At 39.0% G+C, this 26,731-nt stretch overlaps 1 protein-coding gene across 2 annotated transcripts in view; it reads right to left on the bottom strand.

The window, feature by feature from the left end:
• pcxb (pyruvate carboxylase b) overlaps positions 1-26,731 on the bottom strand; it is a 383,732-nt gene that overhangs the window by 44,214 nt on the left and 312,787 nt on the right. For both annotated transcript variants that reach the window (XM_038274777.1, XM_038274778.1), the window contains exons 16-19: positions 21,328-21,484; positions 10,826-11,066; positions 7,086-7,253; positions 6,629-6,710 (exon numbers count right to left, since the gene is read on the bottom strand). In XM_038274777.1, coding sequence (XP_038130705.1) covers positions 6,629-6,710; positions 7,086-7,253; positions 10,826-11,066; positions 21,328-21,484 — 648 coding nt within the window. The remainder of the gene's footprint in view (positions 1-6,628; positions 6,711-7,085; positions 7,254-10,825; positions 11,067-21,327; positions 21,485-26,731) is intronic.

Below are 26,731 nucleotides of genomic sequence, written 5' to 3'. Positions count from 1 at the left end.
GTTTTTTTTTGCAAACGGGGGTAAAAATGGGACAAAACCAGCAAACCTGTTGTGACAGACTGACAAGGTTGTACATTTAAATTAGGAATAGAAACAGCAAAGTGTTTCTGAGCCTAAATTGTGGTCTCTGAAGGAATTGAGCTACTGCGATATTAATGTGAAATTAATGTGCGTGTAGCTGCTCCTCAAACTCAGCTGTCTACCAAGCTGGTGGGTAATTGGGTCCATTTGCTTCTCTGCTTGCAAACACACGATTCTCACAGCTTTCCTTTAAGCTTCCAGAGTAAAACTGCAGCTGCTCCTTTAAACTGGGAAGGAACCTCATGATCAGAATGTCAGCAGCAATCTCTACAGAGAACACCACATTTCTACAAAGCAATCAGTAAAATAATTAGTAATCATGTCATGGCCTCAGATTATGGACATGAATCTAGATTTTCATTATGTTACCAGGACAGTTAGTGCAACATGCAAGGAAGATTTCCATCTCCACTGTTGCTGCGTGCATGCTTGGTGTGAGGCGTTTAGGCCAAGGCCACACAACACAGGCAAATGTTCACAACATGCTCAAAGAGATCAGGATTCTGTAGTCAATGCAATCAGCTGGTTTGCTTAGGAAATATTTAACAAGTATTTAGGTGTGGTTTTGTTCAATTGTCTCTAAAATGCCTTGATACTATCTGAGTTGTGAGTCAGCCCTAAAAAATAAACTAAATTAAAATGAATTAAGTGTGAAAAGTAGTAAATTATAAGGGCAGTGGAAAAGTTGTTTACAGGGGGACAAACATCTGCATAACTTTTAAAGCAGGCGATGAGATTAAATCAAAGAAATTAGCAGAATAAAATAAGAAAATACTAGAATCTGAAGTAATGAAGTAGTGAGATAACATTTTAAACTAAGGAAAAATAGGGTGCTTTTAAAAAGGTTAAATAAATGTAAATTTCAATGAAAATCTAATTTATACAATCATAAGGTGTACTTTTTCCTATGCATTTATAATGTTGAAATCAAAGGTTTATATAACCAAATATATATAGTAAACAATGGAAGTTTTCTTCTATGATTATAGTATCAGCAGCTTTATATGATAGAAAGATATAACAATATGGTCAATGTTGAGGTTTTCAATTTATTTCCAAAAGACTGGGTTCATATTTGAAAAATATATTTTAAAGCAGTCTGGAGTTCTGATATTTCAACAGCCTATAGTCCCAGCTGTTCCTAAATGCAGCATGAATAACTGTCGGTAAAATCCCCTCCAATCAACAGGGTTTCCTCTGACTTTCATTTTAATGTTTAGCTTGATGGGATGCCAAAGTAATCTGGAGGCGTAAAGACCATTTTGGGCCTCTAGATAATGTTTTCAGTACCAATGAAGCTCACATCAAGCTTGGTCTTTATTTTGGGTTAATAATTTAGTTAGGTGTAGGAAATTATTACTGGGAATAGCTGAACTGTTACATCTCTCTTGACTAAGATTAAACCAGACGAAAGTTTTCACCTTTAGATCAGACACTTAACTGGTCGATTCTCAACACCGTTTTATTTTATTCCTACTTTCTTGTCAGAGGTTTAAATACACCAAGACTGTCTTCAAACAGTTTAAGGAGGAGCAGGTTATATAATCAAACTGATCAGGAAGGAACCGATTTATCTCCAGAAGATCAACTTGTTTTGGGTGTCTGTGCAAGATCAAAACAAAAGCAGATCTTCTCAAGGTGTAATTATGCATAGTTCTCTACACACATGGGCTAGGAGGTGATCAGAGCAGAAGAAGCTATCTGGAAAATAATCATCATAAGCTATATTATAGTTTCACAAAATGCAAAAGTAGCATTCATTTTGTAAGATGTGTCCCATGTGCCTGATGAAACTGAAGATAAATCGCATCTTAAAAATAAATTGCACCATAAAAAAATATATATATTCGGAAAATCGTCATCCGTAAGACTGTTTAGGTTGGACAGAAATCTGTCTTCCTTAAGCCCAAATTATTAGGGAAAAATAAGGACAACTAAGATGTTTTAGAGCAGGCATCAACAAGCCCTGATCTTGGCGCCATAGAATATTTGTGTGAAAATATAAAAAAGGTTTTGAGAACAATGCTAAAACCTTGACCCAGTTACAGCAGGTTTGCCAGGAAGGGGAGAAATCCCAGCAACCCTTTGTGAGAGACAATCGACTCAAATTATACGGTAATTCTATCAAATATGAGCAGGTTTCCGAACCAAGAGTTCAAAAAAATCTGCTATAAAATCTTGCCAATCATTTTGGAACCAAGATAAATACCAACATTCCATGAGACATTAACAGTCAAACACTGATTAAATGTGTCCTTACACAGTTTGTAAATATTCGACTCAAGCAGTAGGTTGTTTACAGTACACGCTCTTGTCTTTGATGTTTGTTTTTTTGAGTTCTCCTATGATATTTGTTGTTCCTGTGCAATGCCCTACCAAAGAGAATTTATGTATAAAAATCGACTTGGCAGTAAACCCAGTTCTGATTCTGATTTGTGTGTGTTTAACTCCTACACCTTGACCGACTGCAGTGTTGCGGCATCAATTAAAGCAATGCATGATGCATGAGGAAATGGATTGAATGCAGTCAAACACAAGCACCACTTTAATATGCATCATCATTCAAACTGGAAATGTGCCACACTTAAATAGCACAGGTCTATGTGGTGGTTGGAGCTAACAGAGTACACAAAATGACATTTTAAACTAATTTAAAGATACTTCATGGGCAAAAATGATACAAGGATGTCAGAAAATGAGCATAGGAGGGATCCAGGTGTAAGAAGCTGCTAATCGCATAGTCAAATTGAGAACCAAACAAGAGGGGGATGTAGAGACAATATGACAGAAGCAGGTATGAGAGGCGAGAGTGAGAGGGATGGAGACAGTGCAGAGCAATGATTACAGGTTTGGAGCCAAGATAGGAGAAAAAGGGAGTGTAGGAGTGAAGGAAGGCAGTAAACAGGCAAAGGTCAGGAAGGTATGCAGGAAACCAAGGGAGAGCTGTGCTTGATTATGAAAGTGGTGAGGTAGGCAAGAGGAGATGGAGGAGGGAGCTAGCACTAAGTGAGGCCAGAATGGGAAGAGACCAGCAGAAGGTGACTGGAATAAAAGTATTAGGTAGTGAAAAATGCCAGTCAGGATCATACCATATGTATGAATAAGGCAAATTCTCACACCTGAATATCCGTCTCATCTTTTTTGATATTCTCTTACCAAACTGAAGCGTGTGTCGGCAACATATCATGCTTTGTGGGTGGCCCTGGCTGATATTTGTTCAAAGGCCTCAACAGAAACCTGTTGCTTTCAGCTCAGAACATGTCAATGGTGAAAGCAGCAGTCATGCAAAAAAAGAATTTCCCTCTAAAAGCAAGAATCACAGTAAGAACACAGCATGTTTTAATGGCTCTGTTGCTCTGTGGCTCAGGACAAAAAAAAAATGTTTGTATTCAAGCTCTTATGCAAGAGTACTATTTTTCTGTGCAAGATTGTTTGAATATTTCTGTGGAGACAAATGACACCAGCAAAGAGGTCATTTTACTTGCGGACACCAGCGGGGACACACTGGACCAATAGCTTATTGGTGTTTTATGTTAGACAAAAACGCCCTGCAGCTCCTCTGGAAATACTGACTGGAAATCAGGTTGTCTGATTAATTCAAAAACTGTTATGAAAAAGGAAAGAAAACTGCTTGAAATGGGAGAAATAAATCAGTTTTTACAACAAAAAAAAGACTTTTTAAAAATGTGTCAAACATTCTCATCCATCACTGATGGGCAGACATGTAAAATGGTTTAAAACCACCAGTTATTTCCTTGTCATTTGTTTCAAAGCTGTCAAAATGTCAACTGTTGGTTTTTTTTGTTTTAAACTTTGCATCTTATTTTTGGCTGCTTTTTATCTCCTTGTTCAGTCCAATCCAAGCACCTGAACATGACAGTAAGTGGTGAGATTTGTTAAAGCTGATGAACGGTGGCTGACCATTTGAACTGTAGGACAGTACGGCAACATTTTAAAAAAGCCATAACCGAGGTAAGGAGTAAAACCACAGTAAAATGCCAGGTAGAGTTTTCTACTTTTATTTAAAATTTTACAGGATTCTGCATCGGGTCTAAACACATTCCTGACCATGCGTTTAGCTTTTACGCGTGTTAAAGCATTCCTCCATCATCTTGCACAAACGAATATTGAGTGATGATTCAAAGCCATATTAATGTATCATAATAGCACTGAAGTAAAAAATCTAATCATTAATTTTAGATTACCAGAAAAAAGAAAGATTTCTAAAGAAACACCAGAAACTCTGAACAAAGAGTAAAAGCCTTGTTGGTTTAAATTTGCTGTGTGACCTCAGACGTGGATGGTCCACCTATGATTAAGGAGCATAATTAAATGTTTTGTGAAAAGTCAAGGCTGCTGAAAAACTGCTTAGCATCTGCAGAGCCCAGCTTATCAGAGCTTACGGGGGACTTTAAGACCGTTGCTAATTTAATGCATTATCTGCTTTATAGCAGCAAACTAAATGCACATAATGGAACTAAGACCCTGCAGTACAGAATTGAAAACAACAAACAGGACGTTACAGGGAGGTGTGAGTGTAAACAAACTCAGCCTAGCTTCTCCGGGTTCTGAGGAATGGAAACGAGGGATCAGATCTACTTCAGAGCAGAGTCCTTTTTCCCCAAAAACCTTTTGCCACACAAGCTTCTATTTTCACATCGTGCCCTATTAATTTAGGTTGTTAAATGTTCCTTTAGTTAAAAAAACAAACACAAAAAATCTATATGTTTTGCTACTGATTCTTTCATGTCCAAACCACTTTGTTTTCCTTGCTCTGGGAGGTTGGGGTCCAGCGAGTTATCAGTGGAGGAGGGATTCAAGCTTTTCCACAACCCATGAAAATTATACAGTCACTGTGGACAAAACAGAACCACAGGAGAACAAAAACAAAAAAATACCTCAAAATTTTATCTTATGACCTCCTCAGAGGGGTCCACAAGAGCTCAAAGATATCTGACAAAACCCTGCAGCACGTTACTAAGAAAGCCAATAAATAATAGTCATAGTGAGGTTGCCTTGGAGATTCAGAATAAAACCGCTGGCAGCCTCCAGAGAAAGCCACTCCATTCTCAGAGTAAAGAAGTGCCTGTCCATGGCAACAAATTTACCTTTCCTCATTGTATTTAAAATACACATTCAAAACACAATGAGCATTTTAGTATCAAAGCTCGTTTTATTCTTCTAACCATCTGAACAGTTAATTCATGACTTAATTTCTTTTTCCTTTGGCTGCAGATCTTATTGACAGTAGGCTTCTTTCTCCCCTCTTCATAACTGTCTGTGTACATTAACACTCAGCAGAATGTGCAGGTCTCTCCAGCCCAGGGCCATAATTACAAATGCATCATTGATTTGTTGATTGATTTTTTTCCCCTCCTCATGTTAAGTAGCAGACTTTTAGTCAGAAAGACTCAAATTATTTCTACGCCACAGTAGTGATCTAACAAACTGTCTCATTAACAACTGCGCCCTGCAGTATGAGCATGGAGAGTAAATCTAAAGTTATTGTTTCATATTAATGATTTTATTCCGTCAAATGTAATTATAAACAGATATATCTTCATATAACCGGTTTGTGCTGACAACGTAAAAGGTTACTATCACTTTATGCAGCGTTTTCCTTGGTTCTGATGGGTTTTTATTGGTCCTGCTGGGATTTCGTGCTGCAGAGACGGGCCTTATTGCTATTGGATTTTATATTATTGAGCTGTCACTTTCAGGCAGCATCAAAACTCTTGAGATTGGTGCACGACCTCGAATGAAACATGTTATGTCCTTCAGCTTTGCTGTTCGTATAAGAAAAAATGACGAGATGAAAAACTGTTTCTCAATGAGGCCACAATCCATGCTCATCTTTGTTGCCTTTTTTCCCCCCTTGTTTGAAAATGCTTCTTTCTCTGCCAGTTTGATCAAACCTTAGGAATAACAGCTGGTTTACCTACGTCATACAACATTTTTTGTAATCATTCAAAAAGATCACTTTAAACAAACTTGACAATTTCTCTTCTGTAAGTCATAATTTCTGAGTTGTATCAGTGGATCTAAGTCATGCATTAAACAAGAGTAGCACTGCTTTCTAATACTAGACTACAGTGGATTAAAGAGTGCTTTGTTTAATTTGGTAATTACAAATACTGTAGCATTTTGTTGATTTGCTTTCCTTCTCCCATCATTCTTCTGTTTAGCTTTGATTATATAAGATAAAAAAAAAAAACATTCATACCTATGCTGATAAAAAAAAGTAGTTGTTTGGGTCCAATTGAAACATTTGCATTAGTTACAGAATCACACTTTCTTTACTTGATGGAGAACAGAGAGCCGATCATTTTCAACCCAACAATTAAAGGTTAGAGGTCTTTGCTAAAGTTAACAGAAAACATGCAATAAGAATACATTTATTTGTTTTAATTTAGTCAGCCTACTGCCCCTTGAAAAGCTCTTATGTATGAAAGGCTATGCTTTCTTCATGATCCTGCTACCAGAGTCCTGACCATTTTTTTTCCATTTCTTGCTTTTATTTACTGTTCAAATATTTGGCTTTACTCACCAGTGTCATGTTTGGTTCCTCTGGTGCAGGCAACGATGGCCCCCATGCTCGGCTGAGACGTCATCCCTGCCATAGAGTCAACCTGAAGGGAAAACAGCAAACAGACTTTTTAAATAATTACACAACCTACTTATTTTTTATGTGTAATCAGGGAAAATATGCCAAAGTCATTAAATGACATTACTACAATGAGAAAGGCATCTCCATAATGGGTTAATAAAAGCAATATTTCACATTGAACTGATAAAGTGCATAGATCCCAACTACCTAAAGATAATGTAAAAAAAAGTATCCTAGCACTTACAGGTATATATTAAAGTAATTAATTTTGTGTCTTATGTTTGTGAAAGAAAAACAGAAAGGGATAAGAGAATTAAAAGTGGTAACAGCAGACTATGTCTTAAATGCACCAGCTTATGCTGAACTTATTGAACAAAGGGAAAAAATTGTTACTCACAGCCACGTCAACCACATCTGCTCCTGCTTCAGCACAGGCCAACATGGCTGCCACGCCTGCCCCAGCGGTGTCGTGTGTGTGAACATGAATGGGAACATCTGGGAAACGATCCCTCAATGCGCCGATTAGAAGCTTGCTGGCCTCGGGCTTCAACAGGCCGGCCATATCCTAGAGAGAGACACAGGAGATTGTATATTGGTATTACCATACAACGCTGTGGATATTACCCACACAACACTGTGAACATAGGGAGATTTCTTCAATGTTGAATCATACTGTTGTGCAGTATACCAGTTATTCATGGCAAAATTCAGGCATTTTTTGTAAACCTGTTAAAGTTATAGGTTTACTGCTATAGGAAGTTCAAATGGACAGTAAAACAAAGCATATCTTCAGTGCAGAGAGAAGCCTTTGAGTGGTGGGTCATCAAACAGCCGTTAACACTAAATGTCTAAAGGGGAAAAAAGCAGCAAAAGAATGACTCCTTTGTCAGCAATTTATATTAAAAAGCCTGCTCTCAGTTTCCAGGTCAACAGCCATTATACTTTCAGACATGCTTTTCCACACTTCTTGCATTTCTGCTTCCAGTTTTAAATCAGTTATTTACCTCAATCAAGTTAGAGGTTTTTCACAGCAGACCAACCTTCTAGTTGAAGAGATTATAGAAGCCTGCCAGCACAGTAAGCAGGACTATTACACCACTATGGCGAAGGTCAGAAAGGTACAGCAGTGTCTCAACTGCAGACCAACAAACCGTTTAAATGTAGTTTAATTTATCAGCTTATTTAGAAGAATGGCAAGAAAATTAAAGGTATAGTGGAGGATTATTTCGAAATAAAAAAAAATGCACATGCACAACCTTGTACCCGCTGCCAAGAGGAACTCAACTGCTTCTGCAGCCAGAAATAAGTAAAAATTTCTTAAATTAAGTGTATTTAACCTTAATTTGAGTAGGTAAATGAGATACTTTGCCAATTGAATGAGTATTTTTAACTCTTAAAATAAGATACTTAGATATTATGCACTTGAAATAAGACAATGCAATTTATTGCTTCCTTCTGCTGACAAGCTTTACAATACTGTTAATTTCATTTTCCAGCAGGAGTGAACACGTCCCAAAATTACCAATATCCAGTACAATGACTATAGTGTCACTGTGCCCCATAGGTCAAGCTTTATCTCCTAAACGTCAATCTATTGATGCAGTAATTAATGCAAGGAAGCATGTAAAAGTAAAGTAACCTGCATAAAAGATTAGTATCAGCTAAAAGCTTTACTCAAAATTAACAGGTAGAAATAGTGAAATAGATATTTCTTTGGCATGAAATTAATGAAATATTTATAAAAATAAACATGCTCTATAAATATTAACAGAATAGTGTCAGATCTGCTGAATAAACTGACACATCGAGTCATTTAATTACTAAATGTAAGATTTTCCTCAAAAAATTAGCTAAAGCTTATTTTACCTCTACAGCATTTAAAAAATCCCAAAGCACCCAATTAACTATTGGAGCAGCATCTTCCCATTACACATTGATCTTTTTTAACCGTTCAAATTTGTGGAAACTTTAAGTGCAACACACTCGTTAGATGTGAATTTTAAGAAAATGAAAACTGTCCTGTTTTTCTTGAGTTCATAATAGCTTTACCGTCACAAGGGAAATAAATTTCGCTCAAGTTTAACACTTGCTGTGCAGCAAGGCTAAATATGAATATTTCACCTGCTTCCATCCAGCATAATGTTTTTCAAGAGCGTTTCTGGTGTGATGCTTGTGAAAATTGACTTTGCTCTGATATACATCCTTTGAAGTATGAAAATGAAACACTATGACATAGAGGTTATTCTCACTAATGATAATTACACACCCCAACATTTTTAGTCCCTTCCCTGCGACACTATTTATAAACTTAAAGCTAACCAGCGGTTTTTCAGCCTTCCATGCTGCCGAGTGTGATGATTCACACACTGTTCACTCCAGTAGACGGAGTTAATTTCTGCTCTGAAAAATATTTTGTCATGGCTGAGTGAAAAAATTTTTAATTATTTGTTGGTATTATTTGTTTATTGAGAAAACAGGCTCAAACATGCAAGTTATTTTGCTTGGAATAAGCAAAATAATTTCAGCGTCGCTCAATAGTCGACCTTTAAGAGTTTATTACTTCAAATACTTAAACAACAAGCAGCCTTGCTGCTGCATGCCCATTGATTATGAAAGACCTTTATAGAGTCTTAAAAGCAGATAAAACTTGAAGTAGTGGAAGTCTATATGACCAGCTTTCTAAACTGAGGAATTTCTGTCCACTCTTTGCAGCACAGTTAAACTTTGACAGATGTTTATTTTTGAACATCCCTACAGTATTTAAACTAGGTTGGGATCTAAAGTCTGATTGGTCATTGTGATACCATCCACAGCTAATTGTGGGCTGTTATTGGCAAGGTTTGGACCAATCTGAAGACTCAATGGACATTGAAGATCATAACTGGTAAATACATAAAGGCATGAGATGAGACAATTTACATTAATCAATGTCATTTCTCTGGCTGCGTATACCGAGAGGTTTATTTGGTGGAGGGTTTTGTTTCCATTTATGTTCAGGTGAATTTAGTTTGGAAATTTGAGTTTGGTTCAATGTTAACCAGTCTCTTTTTGTGGTCATTTGGATTTATTTATCGTTTGTCAAATTTGTCTGAAATAATTTCCTTTTCATTTCATTTTAGAGGTTTTTGGTGATTAACTTTGGATGTTTAAAAGATAACAGTGTAGGTTATAGTCCTGGAAGTCCCCTGTGGTTCATTTAGATGTTCATCTGGACACCCAAGTCTTGCGGACATATTTTCAAAAGAAAAAAATCCAACATACAAATTGTTTTCTAGCTGCTGTGTCATTAACTTTAACATCCTGACTAAGGCCTGCAGAATGTGCGATGGAGCTCTTGGGCTTTCTGTAATTTCTTAGAGAATTGCAAACTGTGATCTTTGAAAGAAGTTGCTGAGATGTTCACTCCTAGGAAAACTAACAGCCCTCTTTTATATTTTTCACCTGCCTAGTGTTCCTCATTATACAGCCACAAAGTTCAAAGAGTTTGGAAATTACCTTACAACCCCTCCAAGGTTAAAGGTCCTTATTGATGTTTTCCCACCTTGATATTGTGTTAACGCACACACTTAAATGTTTGTCCAACTCACAGCTGAGATCCCTGCTTTTATGGAGTTGGTCATACTTTCTGATCATCATTTAAATCAAGTGGAATCAGCTGATAGTAACTGACCGCTTCTTCCAGATAATTGGTCCTATTAAAGAGGAACAAGGGTGCACTTTATTTCCCCACAATTTAAACTTCACTGACATTTAATTTTTCCTTTTCTATGGCAGCAACACTTAACACTAGTGATCTTTGTGTAAGACAAAGAGCAACAGAGTGTTAGCTTGTTTACATAAAGTGATAACCTGACAAAAACAATCAAATGAGGATCATGAATTTTGCTCCCACTGTGTCATTATCGTTATTGAAACCAGGTTTATGTAGCTGGGGAAGGAAAAATAGATGGGATGGACTCCTGAGAGGATGCTTCCTCCCACCTTGCTCTTTATGTCTGCTCGTTATTCAGTGGGCAGACTGACTCAGTGGGAAGATACCGTTTCTGTCGACTGGGTTTATTTTTGAAAACCTAAGTGGGCTGTAAATGTTTGCTAGAGCAACACCTGGACGCTGGTGCAGCGTTTTCAATTCTTCACCTTGATAGAGAGGATGTGAGTCCCGGCTTTGATGAGCTCATCAGCCAGGTTCAAATAGTAGTCCAGGGAATATTTCTGCCTCATCGGATCGGAGACGTCGCCCGTGTAGGAGATGGCGGCCTCGACCACGCCGCCTGCTGCTCCAGCTGCTTCCATACCCAGCACCATGTTGGGCAGGTAGTTGAGGGAGTCGAACACTCTGAAGATATCCATGCCGTTCTCTTTGGCTACCTCACAGAACCTGACAGAAGAAGCAGAAAACATAACATTTGGCATGAGGCTGAGGGAGCCTTTTGGACCACACATGTTTCTAATGAGCTATCAACATCCAAAACTGAATTCCAGCTAATAATCCATTCCCATATTTTTACTCATAAACACTGCCAAACCTGAGTAAATAAAGCATTCGCACCAATTTCATGAACAGAGAGCTTATACAGCCTGAGGGAACCAACAATAACTGGAGACAAATGTACACTGGAGTCATTATCCCAGCTGCTTGTGGTAAATCCCTCATTATTGCCTTTGCCCCAGTATCTTAATCAGGTTTTTCATAACCACGATGAGCACTGACTGCAGACATGTTATCCTGAATACAATATTTACACACACACAGCCTTCGTTTCAAACAATAAATGAGAAGCATTGTGGTGCAGTGTGTTCATTTGTGCCACAAGAGGATTATCAGTCCATTCTGTGTTTGAGTCCAGTGTTAACACAATGTGGTCTGTGGTGGTAGATTAAAACCACTGCACTAACTGGTGTTGTGTATTAAGCCAAATCAAAGTCAGAAAGTTGACCTGTATATGATTTAACAATCTCATTAGTGAATCGACCCTCCAGACAGTTTGTGAATGATAGAATGCGTATTAATACCACATTTCATCACTAACCACAAACACATCAATGTATCCTATTGGTATTTTGAGCAACAGACCACTGTAAGGTGCTGGCTAATTATGAATTGGAAGTTTAATCTACCTTCCAACTTCCATTCCTCGATCAGCCTTGGATAAAATCCAGTAACTCAAACAGCTCATGAAAATGCCCTAAACAGTAAAAATCCTTTGAGTAGTCAGAGCTGTGATTGTCTCAATCCTTTTCAATCTCTCAACTGGAAAGTGAAGCATATGGATCACCTAGAGAGCTACCATGATATGTAGGTCCACCTAAAGCAACAGGTCAAGGAGATCATTACACAGAAGCAGCCAAGCGGCTGGAAACAGTTGATCATCTGTGCACTAAGCAAAGTGTCTTTTTAACTAAAAGATGCCCTAAGGCAAAAGAAACAGATGATGGAGAATGATCAGATTAGACCAAAAGTTAAACTTTTGGAACTTTTCCAACTTTAGGTTTGGAAAAGACCAAACTGCTCTGTACGTGCACTTTCCTTAGTTAAACATGGCTGCAGCAGCATCCTGCTGTGGGGAGAATTTTCCTTCAGCTGTTCTCAGTCAGTAAAAGAAGCCGTTTAGAAGAAAAACCCATGATCAAAATCGCCATAAACATATTTCCCCAACATTAAAACACAGCGATGGCAGCATCAGGCTTTGGGATCCTTTTATCAAACAGAAGCAAGAGTTTAAAGATACACTAGCCTGAATACAGGACAATCCAAAAAAAAAATGTATATATATATTAAAAGAGTTTCAATCTTTCTTCCGAACAGCACAAGCCTCTGTGCGGGGCAGTAACATACCGTATTTTCACGACCATAAGGCGCACCGTACTAAAAGGCGCAGTCTCAGTTATGTGTGCCATTACGGTATTTAACACACACATAAGGCGCACCGGACTATAGGACGCCGGTTTTATATACGGTAAATATCCTCTACTACGTTTACATACCTCTACTGCGTATTTAAAAATAGAGCGGGAGCAAAGCTGAGTAGGTTTGTGCTTTATTCATGTATTTATTACAAAGTATTAATCAAACCTGGGAGCTGACCGTGAGAGACACATCCGTGATGACACAGAGCGCTGTGATCACTCCTCTGAAACAGTTTGATGCATAAATGAACTTAAAATGCAGAAATCTGCCAGCAGAATATGTTCGCTTTTATTATCCTGGTGCCTGCAGTTTAGATTATTTAGATGAAAAACACCTACCAGCTGCAGGGGTGAACCGCGAGGAGGCGACCCGGCAAGAGGCTGCTGTTGAATGGGATTCCTACTGACAGCGCGCCGCTGGTATGTGGGGGTCTGAGCGGCTCTGACAGAAATAATATTGGAAGGTGGGATTGTAATCTGGATGAACTGACTGCAATGATTAAGTTTTCAGGTGTATTTTCTCACTTAAAAACATATTAAAACTACTTTATTCCCACTGATCACAGCAAATATAGCTGCAAGGAAAAGAAAGGATAGAGTAGCTCTGCCCAACGCGCGTCAGACACACTTTTGCACCGCGCAGCCAGAGCAGCAAAGTTGCTTCAGCCGCGCATCAGAACTAACTGGTACAAGCAGCAAAAAGGAAGCAGCAGATGCGTGAACGTACCATTACTTTGAACGGCCGATGTCGAGCGGTTGAAGTTCCTTTGTCAGACCTCCCAGAATAACAGCAAGCACAGTGTTCATTTGTTTCACCATGTTTTTCACATCGGCTATGGGATGGGCACGCATGGAGTCACAGATTAACAACAATGTTGATGCGTGGAAAAAAACCACCTGGTCTCCTTACATTCACCTCCCTCAGCCACTCTTTCTTCTCCTCAATGAGGAGTTCTGCATAAAGCACATACCTGTTCTTTTATACACAATCCACGCCCACACTTTCCCCTTTAATGTTCTCATGGTGGTCTTAACAACGTCCGCAGTAACAACACACACAGGGCGCACCACACTATAGGGCGCGGCGCACATTTTGAGACGTTTTGACATTTATATGCGCCTTATAGTCGTGAAAATACTGTAAAATCCCAATGACATATCTTGAAGTTCATGGTGTGAAAGAACAAAATTGGTATTAGTAGTTTTTCAGTGCATTACTGGGTGTAAAACACAGTTTAAGTTAAATTAAATCCCTCTGATTTGATTCAGCTAATGAAGATGGTTGGGGTTTTTGTGCACAGCTGTTGCGGGCGAAGCACAGGACAGCAGAGCAAATGGATCAAAGCCATTAATCACAATAATGTGCACATTTTCAACAGCACTCTCCCTCCAGGACACAGAGCCACAAGAGGGGGAGACCAAGGATTAGCAGGGGAGAAGGAAGAGATGCAGAAACACGCACAATGTGGGGAGATGAATGAAAGCAGCCGAAAAAGGGGAGGCATCAGCAAGGATAAATAACGACTATAAGGTTAGAATGATCGCCAGGGTGAAAAAACAGAGGAGGAAAGGGGAGGTCTGTATGATTCAGCGGGAAGGCTGGAGGAGGGGCAGCAGCATTACTCATAAAGTAGCCACCACTAATTTATATCAAGCTATGGGATTCACATGTTCGGATCTGGAGGTGTGTGAGTGAATTTATTCCACAGAGGAGGTAGCTTGTGAATCCATTTGGAAAAGAGGTGGAGGCGTGCGTGAGCGAGCGTGTCAACACGGGAGTATTTATGGCCTAAAGTGCATCGCTGGCATACAGCTGCATGAGTGATGTGGAAGTCAGCGAGTTTGATGTGAGGCAACAGGAACACATCAACAAACTGACCTGATTAAACATGGTGGAACCTACAGAACGTGCTATATATAGATGCATATATAGAATAACAGTGCTGGAAAGCTTCACGTTGAACTTATATCTAAAGCTATTGCCTGCAGAAAAATGAACATTTGTAAACTTCAGTCAAAAAGTGGGGCTTCGAAATGTCTCAAACAGCTCACCCGCACACAGGAGAGCCTAGAAGCTGTACAGACAGCATGAAAAATGGATCTGCTATATTTGTCATTTCAGACTCATGAATAAACGTTGGAAAGTCTCTCCAATGTGAGAAGTAAGCAATAACGTCACTCCTATGGCCTTTACAGTCAAGGATGAGGCCTTCAGTTCTTTGTTAGTGTTAATAAATAGGATGTTTCTGTTCTGCAAAAACTATGGAGTATAATTTATTGAACTGCTTTCCCTACACGAAACAAGATGTATTAATGCAGAGAAGGAAAACATTTTCAATTACGTAAAAAATACAAACAACTGTGTATTCCAGGTAATAGAATAATGTCTTTAGCTGCTTATTATCTAGGCATTTCTCAGAGTACCAGCCCTGCAGGAGGACATTTCAATATAATCAGACAATAACAGACGGTAATGCAGAAAGGGCAGCAGCTGGCTTTAAGAAACTCATATTCAAGTTGATGTTTTGTTAAAAAATTCAATCATCTTTTCAAGCACGGTTAAAAGAAATGCTATAAAAAGAAACTGCTTAGATGCACAAGGTCAATGTATGCAGAGAGCTCGACGAAAAATGTAGGACTGAAAATGGCTGAAGCCAGAGTTTACAAGCAGTTGTGGGCAGAAGGTTCCAAACACCAAACACAGTTTTACATCCCATTTCCATTTTGTGCTTTAATCATCGATTTAAGCCAACAACTTAATGAAGCTGCTTGATTTAAAGTGGATCACTTCAAATTCACAAATTGATCCAATTGTAAGGAAATCATCTCAGATTTAATGAGTTTCCTTCAGAATCTTTTCTCAAGTTTTTATCTAATGTCATAGAGAAACAAGTTCTAATCAGAAAAATCTAGGGGTGGAACAGTTCACAAAATCCACGGTTCGGTTCACGGTTTCGTGGTTTTTGGTTCGGTATATGTTGATCGTTAGGAAAATCTATTATGTCTTGTATAGTACAACACGTATTGCACAATGATTGCACACTGTCGCACTTTTATCCACAACTTTCTTTCCGTCGTCATCGTAGGTCACTCTAAATGCAAAGTGGTCCCATACAGCAGACCTATAAAGTGCTGCTGGCACGTCTTCCAAGTCCTGTTCTTTCCCACTCGCCATACCCACACAATTCTCCACAACTGATTTTTTTCTGCTACACCCGGCTACGCTGCTTCGCTTCATCTCGTTTACTACTGGTGGTTGGCTTTGGTCGCAGTACCGCCACCTTCTGCTCTGGAGTGTTCACGCTTCGCCTATGAGAAAAAGGAACAGCGCATGAACCGAATGCAACACACGCGAATCGAACCGAACAGTTCAGACGGTTTTCATAAACCGTCTATCCCTAGAAAAATCCAACTTGAGTTAATATGAGAATAATCTTAACTCATCAGCTGGGATTTTCAAAGTTATGTCTGAATGTACAGACCAACTTATTATTAAGACTAATATTTTGAAATAGTATTCCTCTCAGTTAATATTTAGACTGATTTTAATTGATCGACTGCTTAGTTATGGCTATTCACAGAATAAAGTAGATGACAGATGCTGCAGTTCAAAGTCTGTTGTGACTACCATACACTTTTTTTTAAGTACGTGTTATACCTCATCCTTTTGTTTGTCTTTTGAAAAGAAAGCAAAAAACCTTTCAACATGTAATTAATGAATGCATGTCTGCATTTTATGTGCTTTTCATTTAACTGAAGTCTTAAAATTTCTCTGTAAATTCTTTATTTGGACATAGTCCACAAACTTTTTTGTATGGCTGAGGCTAGCATTGTTAGACAACCATAAAAGAAGCTCAGTTGTAGATGGCTTGTCCAACTCAACTGATGCAACGCAATCTTCCCTCAGATAAAATAAGTTGGCAAGGATGCTGGGAAAGAGGAGGTCAGTGGGACTGGTGGCGCCAATGAACGGCAGCCTCACTTCTGTTAAGGAGCCCCAGGGCCGCTTTTGGCTACAACGCAGCTCCATCTGTGTGTGAATAGATGAATGACTGTAGTGTAAAGTGCTTTGGTCAAGTCCTTTGACTTGAAAAGGGGCTATACAAGTACAAGCCATTTACCATTTATGAGAAAAGCTCAAGTCCACCATGAACCGACTGGTGGGAAAGTTGGCAAAAGCAAAGCTAATTACAGAGAGGAGGTTGACCAGCGACATATTTAACGTGTCAAAATGTTTTTTAAATTTGCAGCTCGGCAGATGGAGGAATCTGGAGAAAAAAAGAGGAGAGAGAAGATAAGATTGGACTGCTTAGCCAAAGAGATGAGACAGAATCTTAATGAAGCAAAGGTGTCTTTAAAACCCAACAATGCTGAAGCAACATTTCAGAAGGAATGTGGCTTTTTAGCTAAAGACATTTTCTAAATGCAGGCTGATGCTCTGCGTTCAGGGAATGAAGCATGACGCATATAAGAAAAGGCCGAAATTGCCAGACTTCAACCCTGGACAGATTGCTAATTGGGGAAAAGTGCAAGAACGTTGGCTTTTCTAATAGAACAGTGATAAAAAAGCACATGTTTGAAACAAATAAGGGAAGCAAATGAGAAACCTTTTGGAAACACAGACATGTTAATTTTTAGTTTGTAGAATATAATTGAGGTATATAAGGTACACAAGAGTCAATGAAGCCAGACAGGTAAACCGGCTGTTCGCAACTCAACCAGCAAAAGTGTATGCTCAGTGGCAAGAGAGCAATAGTAGAACAGCCCCACCAATGCTTGAAAATTATCAGTACTGCAAAGCATATGGGAGAAGGAGGCAGAACACAACAGTGATGTACAGTGGTTGGTGGCTCAGAGAGGACCTCAGCAACCTCTCTGAACAGAATCCAGTCACCAGCACAGTGGCAGACATCCAAGAAAGCGTTTCAGGCATGGAAAAAACTGGACAGCACCAGGCCCCTAAATGATACACGCCTACTGGCTTAAGAAACTCTCGGCTCTTCATGAACGCTAGGCAGCACAATTGAACCAGCTGCTGAGAGATGGGAACCACCCTGAATGCCAAACCGAAGGGTGCACAATCTGGATCCTGAAGGATCCTACCAACATTACCGTCCCATCCAGCTATTGGCCAATAACCTGCCTCTCCACAATGTGGAAGCACATGTCCGGGATCACAGCTGCTAAGATACGTGGGCACATGGATAAATACATGAGCACAGCTAAGAAAGGAATCGGTAAAAATAGCAGCTGTGTCAAACATCAGCTCCTGGTAGACAGAACAGTCACTCAAGACTGCTGAACCCGAAACACTAACTGGAGCACTGCCTGGATTGATTACAAGAAAGCCTACGAGTCAATGCCACACACTTTGATCATTGAATGCCTGTATCTATAAAACATTAACAGGACTCTAACAGCCTTCATTGCAAACTCAATGAAGTTGTGGAAAACCATCCTTGAGGCCAATTGTAAGACACTTGCACATGTCTCAATTAAATGTGGCATATATAACAAGACTGGCTATGGATACCAACTCAAGAACGGGGCCACCATAAGTCCCCTCATCTACATGGATGACATCAAGGGTACGCTAAGAATGAGCGAGACATCAACTCACTGATCCATACAACCCAGATCTACAGCACAGACATCGGGATGTCATTTGGACTAGAGAAGTGTGGTTGGGTGGTAACTAAAAGAAAAGGTAGTCCACACAGAGGGGGTCTCACTCCCAGGGTGAAAAGAGCAGACATTAAGGACAGTAACAAGTACTTCCGAATCCTTCAAGCAAATTGCAAACTTCAAGAGGTGACAAGGAAAGCGGCTACGGCCAAACACCTCAAATGAGTGAGGCAGGTCCAAAGAAGCCAACTCAACTGCAAGAATCAGTCTCGGCAATAAATTGCTACGCGCTACCAGCAATCAAACACCCTGAAGGAATGAAAAGCTGGCCAAATTATGAGATACAGGCCACACATGTTAAGACACAAAATCTCCTAACCATGCACAGAGGGTACCACCTCAAATCCAGCAACCTGAGACTGTACGCTAGCCGTAAGGAAGGAGGCCGAGGACTAGCAAGTGTGAGAGCCACTATCCAGGATGAAACATCAAGGATCCATAAGTACTTAAAGGACAAGGCTCCAACAGACAACGTGCTCAGCTAATGTCTCAGACAATGGTAAACAGAAGATGAGGTGCTGGAGGTTCTGTCATTGGAGGATAATCCCCTACATGGGATGTACCAATGAAATATAACCAAAGTGGCGGATATCAGGAAATCCTACCAATGGCCGGGATTGAAGGACAGCACAGAGGCACTCATCAAGGCTGCACAGAAGCAAGCTATTGCCCCGAGTACCAGAGCATTAAGAGGCCCAGATCTAAAACACCAGACAAGACCCCAGGTGCAGACTGTGGAAAGTGGCCCCTGAGACAATCCAGCATATAACTGCAGGGTGTAAGACAGTGGCAGGGAAAGCTTACATGGAGCGCCTTAATCAAGTGGCTGGAGCAGTCTACAGTAACATCTGTGCAGAGTATAGGCTGGAAACCCCAAGGACTTCCAGACACAGACGGACCAAATGGTAATGGAAAACCAACTGGACATTGTGGTGGTAGAGAAAAAGCAGAGGAAAGCTGTCGTGGTTGACATAGCAATACCAAGTGACTGCAACATCAGGAAAAAGGAACATGAGAAACTAGAGAAATACAAGGAGTTCAGAAAAGAGCTGGAGAAAACCTGGAAGGTGACCCGTGGTCATTGGAGCACTCAGGGTAGTGACCCTCAAACTTGAGGAATGGTTACAGCACATCCCTGGAAAGATATCAGGCATCTCGGTCCAGAAAAGTGCAGTTCTAGGAACAGCAAAGATACTGCGCAAAACCCTCAAGCTCCCAGGAGAAGGAGACCGCCCGCAGTGGGTGAGGAAGAGTATATACATCTACATAAATACAAATATACACCTACATACATACACATACATACACAATTTATGTTATTATTCAGTTCTCAAGAAACATTTTGTTGGGACCAAAACAGGCTTTTTATTGGTAAATTGAATATAACAGCAATTGGGCTTGCTGAAATGCTGCTGTACAGGTGCTGGTCATAAAATTAGAATATCATGAAAAAGTAGATTGATTTCAGTAATTCCATTTAAAAAGTGAAACTTGTATATTATATTCATACATTACATACAAACTCATATATTTCAGATGTTTATTTTGTTTAATTTTGATGATTACAAATGACAACAAATGAAAATCTCAAATTCATCATATCAGAAAATTAGAATATTACTGAAGACCAATAAAAACAAAGGATTTATAGAAATGTTGGCCAACTGAAAAGTATGAACATGAAAAGTATGAGCATGTACAGCACTCAGTATTTAGTTGGGCCTCCTTTGGCCTGTATTACTGCAGCAATGCGGCGTGGCATGGAGTCGATCAGTCTGTGGCACTGCTCAGGTGTTATGATAGCCCAGGTTGCTCTAATAGTGGCTTTTAGCTCTTCTGAATTGTTGGGTCTGGTGTATTGCATCTTCTTCTTCACAATACCCCATAGATTTTCTATGGGGTTAAGGTCAGGAGAGTTTGCTGGCCAATTAAGAACAGGGATACCATGGTCCTTCAACCAGGTACTGGTAGCTTTGGCACTGTGTGCAGGTGCCAAGTCCTGTTGGAAAAGGAAATCTGCATCTCCAAAAAGTTGGTCAGCTGCAGGAAGCATGAAGTGCTCTAAAACTTCCTGGTATGTGGCTGCGTTGACCCTGGACCTCAGAAAACACAATGGACCAACACCAGCAGATGACATGGCACCCCAAACCATCACTGACTGTGGAAACTTTACACTGGACTTCAAGCAACGTGGATGAAGTGCCTCTCTTCTTTTCCTCCAGACTCTGGGACCTTGATTTCCAAAGGAAATGCAAAATTTACTTTCATCAGAGAACATGACTTTGGACCACTCACCAGCAGTCCAGTCCAGTTTCTCTTTAGCCCAGGCAAGACGCTTCTGACGCTGTCTGTGGTTCAAGAGTGGCTTGACACAAGGAATGCGACAGCAGAAACCCATGTCTTTCATACGTCTGTGTGTGGTGGTTCTTGAAGCACTCACTCCAGCTGCAGTCCACTCTTTGTGAATCTCCCCCACATTTTTGAATGGGTTTTGTTTCACAATCCTCTCCAGGGTGCGGTTATCTCTCTTGCTTGTACACTTTTTTCGACCACATCTTTTCCTTCCCTTCGCCTCTTTATTAATGTGCTTGGACACTGAGCTCTGTGAACAGCCAGCCTCTTTAGCGATGACCTTTTGTGTCTTGCCCTCCTTGTGCAAGGTGTCGATGGTCGTCTTTTGGACAACTGTCAAGTCAGCAGTCTTCCCCATGATTGTGTAGCCTATAGAACTAGACGGAAAGACCATTTAAAGGCTTTTGCAGGTGGTTTGAGTTAATTAGCTGATTAGAGTGTGGCACCAGGGGCCATCAATTTTGAACCTTTTCACAATATTCTAATTTTCTGATATGATGAATTTGAGATTTTCATTTGTTGTCATTTGTAATTATCAAAATTAAACAAAATAAACATCTGAAATATATGAGTTTGTATGTAATGTATGAATATAATATACAAGTTTCACTTTTTAAATGGAATTACTGAAATCAATCTACTTTTTCATGATATTCTAATTTTATGACCAGCACCTGTATGCAGGAGAGACTCACTTAAAGACGGCGTTGTCGGGGTAGTTTGTGTAGCCCACAGCATTGGCCCCTCTCAGCAGCATCTGGAATGGGACATTCGGGATCAAAGCTCTCAGTTCCTGGAGTCTCTTCCACGGACATTCGGACAGGAATCGCATGGCCACGTCAAAGGTAGCACCTACGCAGACACACAGGCAGAGAAAAACAGGGCTGAAGCTTTCATCTCCATCCTCATCTGTCATCCCCACTTTGATGTTGATTAAAGAGTCACACTTCAAGCTTATCGCATGTGCCACAAACACCACCCAGATAGCACAAACACACCACGATAATGGCTACTCATAGAAAATGTGATTATGTTTTCATATTCACCGTTTATTCCAATACTTTAATCTTTTTTAAAGGAATTTAAAATCCAAGAATTGAGTGAATGAGACTTTTAAAAAAAAGACCAAAAAAAACCAAACACTGGCAATCTCTCATTTCCCTTTCTGTGGGCGTAGATAAGGAATTCCTATACCCGTTTATCATATCAGCCGGAAATATTGAAGCCTCCAGTGGTATTCTGCTGATCCAACACTGTCATCATTAAATTTCATTTTCGGGGCACTTACGCATGAGAACAGAGAAAAATACTGAGCACAACTCCTGCTCCTAAGAGCAGGAGGGATGATATGCAGAAATAAACCCTCTTGATACAATTTTACACTCCCTCCTAATTTGAATTTCAGCCTACGTCAGCATTTCCAAGAGCCCTGGGTCAGAGCTGAAACCACTGCAAGCAGTCTTGATGTTAAACATATTGGTATTAACGTTTCACTGCACGTGAGATATCCCAACACGAGGCGATGTGGGTAAATCAAAAAGATGACAGAAAACCTACCCTTATGATTCGATAAAGTATATGAAGACTGACAGTCCCATGGGCGGGAAACATGAAGCACAGCCCGATTCTTTTAGGACAGACAGGAAGTCTCCATCCTGCTGTGAACGCAAGCCAAAATAAACCAGATGGAAGCCAAGAAAGCAGAAGGCATTCAGGAAGAAAAAAAGACCTATTTTAGATGCTTTATTTTCTACAGCGAGACTTCTAGGAAATAAAGACAAGCTTGTTAATATCATTAATTGGCAAGATTTATTATATTTTGTCAAAACAGGATGTGCAAACACAATAGTAATATAATAAAGTACAATTAGTGTTTCCACTTCTTATTAGTGTGGGTGAATAGAAGTTAAACACATTCTGAGTTTGAAGGCAGGTCTTCATAAAAACACTCGACATATTGGGTGGAAAAGAGCATCAGCAGTGCCCTCCATTAAAAGCAGAAAACACTGTCTTCTTTATGACAGAAAGCAACCCAAGAGGAATTTCCCTAATGGATGTATAGCTGCAACACAAAGAATGGAGTGCGCAGCATTGTGTTCTTCAATCATCTGGCTTTGTCTGAAAACAGGGTAAGATTTAGGGAAGTAGATAGGAGAAGGAGGGATATTTCTCCTAACTCGATGAAAGCACTGCCCTCAGCTTGATAAATGTTTTGCTTAGGCAGAATATGGGCTTCAAGGAGGGAAAAACTCTAGGCTGAGACAAATACAATACAGTTTAAGGAACATAGCTTTCTTAACATTTGTCATGATAAAAATAGTACATATAAGTGTAAACCATTACCAAAAGTAAACAAATGCTGTTCTAACATTTGTCATGGATGTTTATGTACACTAGAATGCAGCAGCCAATTGTTTTTCCTCTCAGTGTCTGAGCCAAATAAGTGCAAGATTGTCATTTGGTGTATTAATTACATCAAACAGTTTTAGCTCACACAGTATGTTGCAAAAAAATAACTATACAGTCACGTGACAGGCTGTCCCAGCAACATTGTACAGTTGCATTACGGTGCAGTTAAATTAAACATGAACTAATGTGTCAAAAAATCCTGACCTCCAGCTGCTTCTTATTTGCACTTCCAGAGAGGGCATCAGAGAAATGACAGTTGATACAAAGTACGAGAAAGACCTCAGTCGACTCTGTCAGAAAGCCCAGCATTCGGTCACATATAGAATCCATTCAATTCAATACAAAAAACCGGCTCTGTGGCACCGGATGAAGGGTTAGAGTAACTATCCATGCGGTATTTGTTACTGTTGATCACTTGATTTTATTTGAGCGTCTGGAAAACCGGGTCAGGCTTTGTGGTACAGCACTGGACTAGTTAAAATCCTACCTGAAGGAAATGGACTCAGTAGGGACCTTTAAATTAGATACCAGTAATATCACATACAGGGTTCCTCAAGGCTCCATTCTGGGGCCCCTTCTATTCAACATCTACTTGTTCCCCTTGGCTCAGATTATACCAAACAGTATAGCAGACTGTTTAAGGTTTGGTCTAGTTTTGTTTAAAAATGTTTTTCTTATTTTTATTTGATTTTATTCTGCTTTTTATTTTATTATCCAATTCATGTAAAACTTTGAACTGTCCATATTTTGAAATGTGCTTTACAAATAAACTTGCCTTATCCAGGAGCAGTAACCATGGCATTCTCAAGGTCCCCCCCTTATGAGAGGAGGGCCTCCCTATATCTATATGACTTTCCAACATTTCAGTTCAAGATGTTTCTATCATTACTTTCTTTACTCTGGCTGTTATTAAGATAATCAGTGAGCCAAGTTTAGTATTCTGCTTGTAATGTCATAATTCCATGCTTTTTGCTCCATATGCTTGTTCCATATCTAACTAAAATGAAATGGAAATCAGCCTATCAGTATAACATATTTCGGCATTACCTATATAAATAAGTAAATATATTTCAATGCGCATGCATTTTAAGTATACATCTTTTTAATGGAGGGAAAAAGGGCTGACTGCCACCAATCTATAGACGCATTCCTGAGCTCTTAGATTCTCTATGGCCAATAAAGGAGAGCCCATTAATGTTAAAAATGACTCCTCCAGAATTCAGAGTTGAAGAAATGTCGAAGCATTTATCTTCCTTTTTGATGAACACTGTAATTACAGATGTTAATAAATGTGATACTTTTACTGCTACATCAATTTCAATGTCAAATGAAATTTCTTTCGCTCTGAATTAATTGATCCATTTTTGCTCACCAGCCTCTGAAATAAGAATCAGTCTTAGCACAAAAAAGGAGGCATAGTAAAACAACCTCATTTCACATGCATTATCATACATACTTATGTAGCTAAAAGACAAGGAGCTGTATAGATACAGAGTGACCTAGTTCATTTTATTGTATTTTCTACTCTGTGGTGAAGAAAGCTATATCGGGCAGGGAATTAATCCTCTAAGGGCTTTCACAGGCTTAATCTCCTCAATGATTCATTGTGCCACTAAGCAACTGCAACATGTGAAGGCAATATTCCCCATTCAAGACCTTTAAGTGTCGAAAAACAAAACGTCACTGCATGAGGACGGTGTGTCATGGGACAGCATTCAATATTTAAAAATTCAACCACGTCTTTCGAGAGATGCATGCTAGCCAGCAGAGATCTGAGACATTTGCTTTCTCTGATCACTGTGATAAATGTGTTCTGTTTAGGGAATTCCTATCAGGAGAAAAGCAGGAGCTGTTCCCTGTGGTCATTAACTGATTTATGAGGGTCTATTTAAAGGTTCCACTATGAGCTGTCACTGTAGGGTAATGTCTACTGGAGATGAACTTTTTTCTGCACTGTAGTCTAATTAGTGTTTAACAAACTCAGCCAATGAGGTGACAATGTTTTCTGAAAGCTGGTGAATATTAGATCTTTATGCTTTCAGGGTGAGGACTCAATAAGGATTCTGGCCAACAGGTAAAAAGGAATGATATGATAACCATTAATCATTAATCTGTTGACAATTTTTTTGATTAATTGATTAATAATCAGATAGTCAAAAGGAAGTTTTTCCTCAAAGAACTCCTTAAAGTTCCTTAAAGAAGATTTTATGAAATTAAACCAAGTGAAACTAAAATTTCTCCATTTGAGGAGTTCTGGATAGGGAATATTTACAAATGAAAATGTTTTTATAAATCTTAAATGCAATGTTGGAATAATTACTGCTCTAAGTGTGTCGCTCTGTCAGCTAAAGGCATTTTTTACTGTCTCTATAGTGCAGTAAATGATTAATAGATTAGTTGACAATTATTTAAATAATGGATTAATCATGATTACTCCAATACATTTTTCCAGCCCTAGATAGGTTTGCTTCTTGATACTAAACAGACAATCTTAATATATGGATAAAACAGCAAAGCAAAACAATGGTCTGGAAAACTGTTGCAGAAGCTAATCGTACACAATGCTAAAGCATGCTGGAATCTAAGCTTGAGGTAGTTCAGCGGAATACTAGAGGGGTGTGAATTTTTATTTTTTTCCTCTAATGACCAGGTAGTGCATATGAACATGCTTAATTACCATTATATAAAAATAAAGCAGGTCTCTTAAGAAAAAGTTGGCTTAGTTTGACAAATTAGAAATTAATATCTCATTAGAGGAATCTCTGCACATCAATAGTCCCTTTTTATAATTGAAAAGTCTTTAACCATTATCCTTTAAGCTTTTTTTCCCCCCACTCGCTCTGATTCAGCTTTGAAAGGAGGTGGGTTTTATGTCCTCAGTACAAAGCTTTTTGATAGACTGCTTTGACACCAATATAAAGTTTCAGTTCATGAGGCACATTTTCAAACTTGAACCTGGTTTAAAAAATGGCTAATACAAAAAAAGGAAAAAATGTTATTCTTTTTCAAAGATGTTTTATATCTTAAGAATAATAGAACATAAAGAAATGTTTCTCTAATTACTAAGACTTGGAAGATACTAATGTAACTATGTAGAAACCATTTAATTTTATTTAAATATTATGACAGACCACCACTTTGTGTCTCTGAGCAAGACCCCCGATTGCTCCCTGATTGCTTATTTTATTCTGACATTTTGACCAATGTAAAACATCTTTTTAAATAGGTTAGTGCATTTATATCTGAAGTAAAACAAAAAAATGCATTAAATAAAATCAACAATTTGATAAGTAGAGAGAATAACTGGTTCTGTGTGATTTAAAAGAAACATTAAACCAGGAAGGAAAACGCTTCTTTCAATACATAAAATATTAAACCAAAACAAACTATCAGTTTAATCATTGATTAGACTGTTTATAGTAGATTCTATTTCAGTTCTTTATTTTTAACTCTGTCACATATAGAAAGACATAATGTCTCGAGAGACTCAGTTCATACATCTTATATTTGTTGCAACTCTGGAAAACAAATGAATCTGATGTGCAAAAACTTTTTATATTAGCCTTCTCTGAACTATCATGCGAGTTGTTTACCATCCTCCAACGCATATGTTATGTCTGAAAGCAGCGATGCACTTCTGCTGTCATATAAGTGGCTATATATCCTGTTATCCAGACTTCTCCATGGAGA

The sequence above is a fragment of the Cyprinodon tularosa genome, unplaced genomic scaffold (genome assembly GCF_016077235.1).
Source record: "Cyprinodon tularosa strain WSP-4 unplaced genomic scaffold, ASM1607723v1 ctg93, whole genome shotgun sequence".
In the NCBI taxonomy this organism is placed as follows: domain Eukaryota; kingdom Metazoa; phylum Chordata; class Actinopteri; order Cyprinodontiformes; family Cyprinodontidae; genus Cyprinodon; species Cyprinodon tularosa.
This window is presented reverse-complemented; position numbering and strand designations above follow the sequence as displayed.